General features: G+C 36.5%; 1 protein-coding gene across 1 annotated transcript; it reads left to right on the forward strand.

Annotated features, from left to right (window-relative positions):
• The first annotated feature begins 1,579 nt into the window (after window positions 1-1,579).
• Window positions 1,580-2,014, forward strand: LOC138326394 (uncharacterized). Its single transcript, XM_069272505.1, has one exon. The coding sequence runs from the start codon at window positions 1,580-1,582 to the stop codon at window positions 2,012-2,014; it is 435 nt and encodes a 144-aa protein (XP_069128606.1).
• The last annotated feature ends 5,548 nt before the right edge of the window (window positions 2,015-7,562 follow it).

Below are 7,562 nucleotides of genomic sequence, written 5' to 3' on the forward strand. Positions count from 1 at the left end.
CCTAATTCAAACCCCAAGGAATTTTTTCCCCCAACACCTAGAGATGGGGATTTTTTTTCTGAGATACTACGATACCTTTAGATTATGAAAAACCATAAATGAACTCTTTCGGAATTTTTGTCCCGCTAAAGTCATTTTGGGAGTTATACTGGTAGACTATAAGGTTTGATGAATAAAGCTGAAAAAACCATTCAAATGGCTTCAGATGACGTATAAACATTAGTTTATATAAAGGAAATATTTTGTACTGAAATTTATTGTTTTTATACCCTGAAATATGTTTAAATGAAAACATACCTGCAGAAGTACACTTTATAATTACTAAAAACATTGAAAAAATGTGTAATGAAATCGCAGACCACAATTTGGCTTCATAGTCTCACCGTAATGTACTCATTTCACTTCACTTATTGATGCTAATAAATGATTTTTGGCAGCACTGCCAAAAATCATTTTCAGCTCTTGTTTGTACATGTAAAATTATAACCTATGCATTGAAAGCACTGTTATTTTCAAAAAGTTAGTAATTTTTGGTGATGAATAATATATTAAAAGCTTATCTTGATTCGTATGAAAAATACGGCACATATACCTTTAACATCAAGAGTACAGGAGTTATCAATAAGCATTTTTTACATTTATAATAACATTTTTATTTTAATTGTTTAAATATGGAAAGGAATGTTGATTTGATAAATGCACAAGAAAGTAGTTACTTAATATATGAACATGACAAGGTCAAATAGAGTTCTGAATAAATTAAATTATCAAAGAAACAAATCCGTCTGGTTTTACTCTTTAACTCTTCATAATTATTTCAACAGCAGGATACCAGCGACTGATTAGTTACCGTCTGTATTAAGGCGGCCACAAGAGCCAACCAGACGATTAATTCGGTACTTTATTAGCCTTTAAGGTCCCAAAAATTATAAATGTCCAATTATTTATCTCGTAATTGTTTTCACAAACCTAATACGCTGGTAACGGTTCTCTAGAGGTTTGTATATAACTCCATACTCTCTAAATAGTTATCGTAGTCCTATATTCTACTGTCGTATTGAAGAAACCTCTGGAATGGAACTAATGAACATGTGTTTTGATCTAGGATAAAAATAAAAGTTTGTGAACAAGCAAATTTTTTTGCAAAGATTGCATAATTTTATTAAATTGTTAATTTTATATGTGTTTTATTATGTTGTATGTCTTGTTATGAAACATGGTAGTGACGTCATACATGTACATGTATATATAAACTGAGAGCCAATGAAAACGCAACACTTTTTAATTGAATATTTTCAATTAAATGTTTTGTTCATATCAAACAAATTCATAATATAAAACTTTGAGCACCTTACCTATGTATACAATAATGATTCGCATGACTGAACTTGCCCTCGGGCCGTGAAGCGGTCGATTGATGAAAAAGTACCTATCTGCACGTGCACTCGGTATCAATGCGCGCTTGGTCTACCCATTACACGTGTACAGTCTGTTTTCCACATTCAGATTTTGAAAACGCTGTTTAGTTTTGAAAACGGTGCCACAACATACGGATACCCAGCGTCATGAAGTTAGGAATATGTTAACAGGCGGACTTCCGCGGCGTGATATTGCGCGTAGAATGGAATGTTCGCCTTCTACTATTGTGAGACTTCATCAGCGGTACGTTCAAACGGGTTCTCTCAATGATAGACCGCGCCCTGGGAGGCAACGAGTGACATTGGATCGACAGGACCGTTACATCCGGGTCACCCATATCCATGACCGCTTCCAAACTGCCTCCCAAACGGCCAGAACAACGATAGGTATCAATGGAAGACGAATTTCGGTGTCTACTGTCCGCCGACGTTTGCGTAGCGCCGGATTGAAAGCCTGTAGACCCTTCCGTGGGAACATGTTGACACAACGTCGACGTCAAAATCACATGACGTTGACCCGGAGGCATCGACGTTGGCTCATGCGCCAATGGAGACGCGTACTGTTCACGGATAAAATCCCGCTTCCATCTCCGTGATAGTGACGGTAGAATTCGCGTGTGGAGACGACGGGGAGAGCATCACGTCGATTCGTGCGTCCGCGAATGTGACCGTTGGGGTGGTGGCAGTGTCATGGTGTTGGGAGGGATATCCTGCGACCGCAGGACGCCCCTTGTTATCGTGGACGGTAATGTGACCGCACGGCGTTACATCGACGAAGTCCTACAAACTACCGTTGTACCGTTCTTTCGTAATCATCCCGATGTCGACATTCTACAGCAACACAATGCTAGTGCGCACTCATGCAAGGTTGACCACAGACTTCCTTAATCAACAGAACAATCAAACACTGCCTTGGCCTGCCTTCTCCCCTGACCTTAGTCCGATTGAACACTTGCGGAACCAGTTAGGTTAAGCTGTGAAACGACGTCAGCCACAACCGCAAAATCGACGTGAACTTGAAATTGCCCTTCAGGAGGAGTGGAGGAACATTCAGCCAGTTAGAATTCAGCGTCTGGTTCGGTCCATGCCACGTAGGTGTCGTGCTTGTGTGGAGGCAAATGGTGGCCACATCAGATATTGATAGTGTGAAAATGGATTTGGGGGGTAGCGTTGAAACGTTTGTCTCATCCACATTCACGGGCAATCTTTGACTAACTCACTGGTAGGAAACGACTCTCGAAATGTATACCTTTGTAATGAAAATTAAGATTTTTTCTGTAATTTTTTTGTTACCATTTCATTATGCATATTATAACAGTGTTGCGTTTTCATCGGCTCTCAGTATATATATAGAGGGAGATCAGTAGGCTCCGACGGGCCATTCCCTGATAAGGGACACTGTACATTCGGCTATATGCGAGAGGTCAAATGTCGTTGGTCAACGCGGGATAAAGTTTGGCCCCTGTTGATCAGCATCAATTGAACCCCACAGAATATTTCCTCTTGAGAACCTATCTTGACGACGCCATATTGATTTTAAGGAAAAGAATTGTCATACTTTTCTTATTGGTAGTTTAAATTCGATTTTAATTACTTCAAACCGAAAGCGAAAGTGTAACACATCTCCACGTGCAGTACAACCTGACAAAAAGATTAATTCCTAATTATCTAACTTGCCTATGAGGTTACAGTTTATATTTTAGCATTGATATTACTGGCCCTTGAGGTTACAGTTTATATTTTAGTATTGATATTACTGGCCCTTGAGGTTACAGTTTATATTTTAGTGTTGATATTACTGGCCCTTGAGGTTACAGTTTATATTTTAGTATTGATATTACTGGCCCTTGAGGTTACAGTTTATATTTTAGTGTTGATATTACTGGCCCTTGAGGTTACAGTTTATATTTTAGTGTTGATATTACTGGCCCTTGAGGTTACAGTTTATATTTTAGTATTGATATTACTGACCCTTGAGGTTAAGGTTTATATTAAAGTGTTGATATTACTGGCCCTTGAGGTTAAGGTTTATATTTTAGTGTTGATATTACTGACCCTTGAGGTTAAGGTTTATATTTCATTGTTGATATTACTGGCCCTTGAAGTTACAGTTTATATTTTAGTGTTGATATTACTGGCCCTTGAGGTTACAGTTTATATTTTAGTGTTGATATTACTGGCCCTTGAGGTTACAGTTTATATTTTAGTGTTGATATTACTGGCCCTTGAGGTTACAGTTTATATTTTAGTGTTGATATTACTGGCCCTTGAGGTTACAGTTTATATTTTAGTGTTGATATTACTGGCCCTTGAGGTTACAGTTTATATTTTAGTGTTGATATTACTGGCCCTTGAGGTTACAGTTTATATTTTAGTATTGATATTACTGGCCCTTGAGGTTACAGTTTATATTTTAGTGTTGATATTACTGGCCCTTGAGGTTACAGTTTATATTTTAGTATTGATATTACTGACCTTTGTGGTGACAGTTTATATTTAAATTTTTATTTTACTGGCCCTTGAGGTTACAGTTTTTTGAATGACCGTTACTGCAATGGATGTCGGTTCCCCCATAAAAGTTCAATCTGCAATGGGGATCATCCACCTACAATGTGTAATGCTCCAAACATGCAAACGCGATAAAATTATTATGCGCTTGATTCGCAAGTTGTTAACCTTGTGTTTAGATAACGATACTTTGTTTAAAGCAGTTCATATTCCTGGTAATACCAATGTTTTCGTTTACAGATAGAAAAGTTCAGAAACTGACAGCTATTCAACTTCCAACGCAAGTTCACTTCACGCTCTGATCGACCAAAGACACTACCTGTTACGCTAAACAAATTATTGGAAGCCTCCTTATTCCCATAGGTCATATGACAAAATTAGGAAAATCTAAATACTTTTTGTACATCTGTTTTACGAAAATATGTCTCAATACCTTTATCGTATACCATTGTAGCATTATGTGTTTCACATCTACATGAAAAGGGTCTTTCTGCTAGTACAATAACTTCACGCTTGTCAGCCATAGAATATTTCCATAATGTTTAATGGATATGACAACAGTGACCCAACCAAAGCTTTTGTGGTAAGAAAGGCAGTAGCAGGTGCAGCACGTTTAGTGCCACAATAGGATTCACGTCTCCCTATTACAGAGGAAATTCTACAAAAACTGGTTCAATCTTTACAATATGTATACCCATCCTTGTATGAACAAGTTTTGTACGAATCCATTTTCACTTTAGCATTTTATGGCTTGGCTAGGGTTGGGGAGCTTATAATGACGGCACAAGATAAGTATCACAATGTTCTTCAGGTATCTGATGTTCATGTTGTTTTCCAACATGACAAGCCTGCTAACATGCAGGTCTGTTTCCGTCATTTTAAACACAACAGCAGTCAAAAAGCCCATACAATTACGATGAACACCATTTCACCTTCCTCTAGATGCCTGGTTCAATCTATGTTGGAATATCTTCCTAAACTAGGACCCAAACCAGGCTGTCTGTTCCTTGTACATAACGAAAAACCAATCTTTCGTAAACAATATGACAATGTTGTCAGAAAATGTTTGAAGTTCTGTGAACTGAACAGTACTTTTTATAAGAGTCATAGCTTTCGGATAGGGGGAGGGGGCAACTCTTACAGTCAAACAAGGTATGTCTGATGCACAGATTCGTTTGTTGGGTAGATGGAAGTCTGATACGTTTAAGAAATACATAAGGTCTCAACCACTCACAACTACTATTCCCTGAACTCAGTGCTTGTTATGTACATGTCAATATGATGATTTCACTCTGTGATTGGAACAATTTAACTAGCTATATAGTCAGACATTCTTATAATAGGCAGGCGCATGGTTCTCTGTCAATTATTTTATCAATATGGTGATTTCACTCTGTGACTGACGATTTACCTAGTCAGACTTTCTAATAATAGGCAGGCGCGTGTCCCTGTAAATTATTATTATCGATGTAGTACCTGTGAATTCACTCTGCGTAGAACAATTTACCGAGTCCTACTTTCCAAGAATGGGCAGGTGCGAGGGTTCTTGCCAATTGTTCATTTGGGACTGTGGTGTAGATTTCAGATTTTCAGATTTTATTCCACTCTCAGACATACAAGTATGTAACAGGAGGTCACTATACATAATATAAACATGCAATATATTGGGCCCATCGCGCGATAGTGCATTACATTATGTATAAGTGATGTACATGCTCGATCAATAGTTTTTCATTTTTTTTTCAAAAACCTATATATATGTGTCAGAACAGTTATGTTACATAGAGTAAATAGGTCTTTCATTTCGATAACACTATGGTTTCTATAATAGTAACTTGGTATATACATTTATCGTAAACGTTTCACCATTTCATTACTGCATTGAAACAAATAATGATATTCGTTTCCAATATCTACGGTGGCTGATTTATGCCATTTCGTCTTTTCGTCTTTTCGCCCCGAAAAGACGAAAATTCAAACACGAAATGACGAAAGTGAAGCACGCTAATTAGCGCCTTTAATTTTCGTCTTTTCCGCCTTCAAAAATCTCGTCTTTTCGTCTTTTTGGCGAAAAGACGAAAATTAACAAACCTTTAATTTTTTTCGTCTTTTCCACCTGAAAAGACGAAAATTAACAAACCTTAATTTTCGTCTTTTCGCCCAGAAAAGACGAAAATTAACAAATCTTAATTTTCGTCTTTATTAACAAACCTTAAATTTCGTCTTTTCGCTCCGAAAAATTACAAATTACAGATATACTTTGTCATCTTTCATGTACGACGGAGATTATAATGTAATTTCTAATGTACAATTATGATGAAGACCATGTCATGTATGTAGTCATAATGTCTTTTCAAATAATATATAGTACATTGTACCTACTGATTGACTGTTATAATTAACTGTATTTGAGCAATTTCTTGGTACAAGTCCTTCCTTTAAACTCAAAGTCTTCACGAGTTGTCTTTCATAAAAAATATTTTGTTAACAACTTTGATCCGTGGTTCAAACGCTTTCAAATATTACCCGCCGACAACTTTTTTGTCAAGTTGTGTAGGGGAGGCAACTCCTGTAAGTACTATGTTTAGCATCTTAAGTTCATTATGTCCTAACATATACACGGCAATGTTTTGATAAGCATAATTGCTAAATAGGGCGATTAGAACACAAAAAATAAGATATTAATGAATTTTAGAAAATGTATCAATCACGCTAAAAGATTTGCGGAATGATGAATCTGTTAGTGGCACGTGGCATATGCCACGTGTGAGAAATCTACGTAACTGCTGTAAACATACATGTTGACTTGTTTTAAAATTTCTAATCTTATCTATTGATGAAGATACTTGTAATACTATCAATTTAATAAATCGATTGTTATCATAGACTACTTTGATGCTTCCATACTGAACAATTAAGTCAATATAAAGATAAAAAGATTTCAAAATGACTTACACTCCGGACCGGAAGACGAAAAGACGAAATTTACGGTTTGTTAATTTTCGTCTTTTCGGGGCGAAAAGACGAGATTTTCGATGGCGAAAAGACGAGAATTAAAGTCGCTAATTAGCGTGTATCACTTTCGTCTTTTCGTGTTTGAGTTTTCGTCTTTTCGTCTTTTCGCCGCGAAAAGACGAAATTTAAATTTGTTAAATTTCATCTTTTCGGGGCGAAAAGACGATATTTAAGGTTTCTTATTTTTCGTCTTTTCGGGGCGAAAAGACGAAAAGACGAAAAGACGAAATGGCACAAATCACCACCGTAAATATCAGTAAAACATAGATTACCAGTTCTATTTACTTCAAGGGTTCCAGTCCATCTTCCAATTTCTATGGGTAAGTGCATGTTCGAGGTTCTGAATAAGTATGACCTCTCTTGATGAAATTCTCTATATCATTAAACCATTTTTTTGTACAAATTGATCTTGTAATCTTTGTTTTAAAGATAGATTTTAAAGATTCTCTATTATATGTACATACCTTCTGGTAGTCCCATATATAATTAAAACCAGTTTCTTCAAATATATTTTGAACATTTAACAATTTCCGCCATATAAGTATTTGGTTTTATTATTTCACTCGCAAACAGAGCTTCACAGCATTGAGGTAGATTAGGTATCTTCTGTGGCATGCAAAC

The sequence above is a fragment of the Argopecten irradians genome, chromosome 6 (genome assembly GCF_041381155.1).
Source record: "Argopecten irradians isolate NY chromosome 6, Ai_NY, whole genome shotgun sequence".
Lineage (NCBI taxonomy): Eukaryota > Metazoa > Mollusca > Bivalvia > Pectinida > Pectinidae > Argopecten > Argopecten irradians.

Coding starts and splice junctions, on each gene's coding strand:
- LOC138326394 (XM_069272505.1), top strand. CDS start 1,580: ATGTTAACAGGCGGACTTCCGCGGCGTGATATTGCGCGTAGAATGGAA.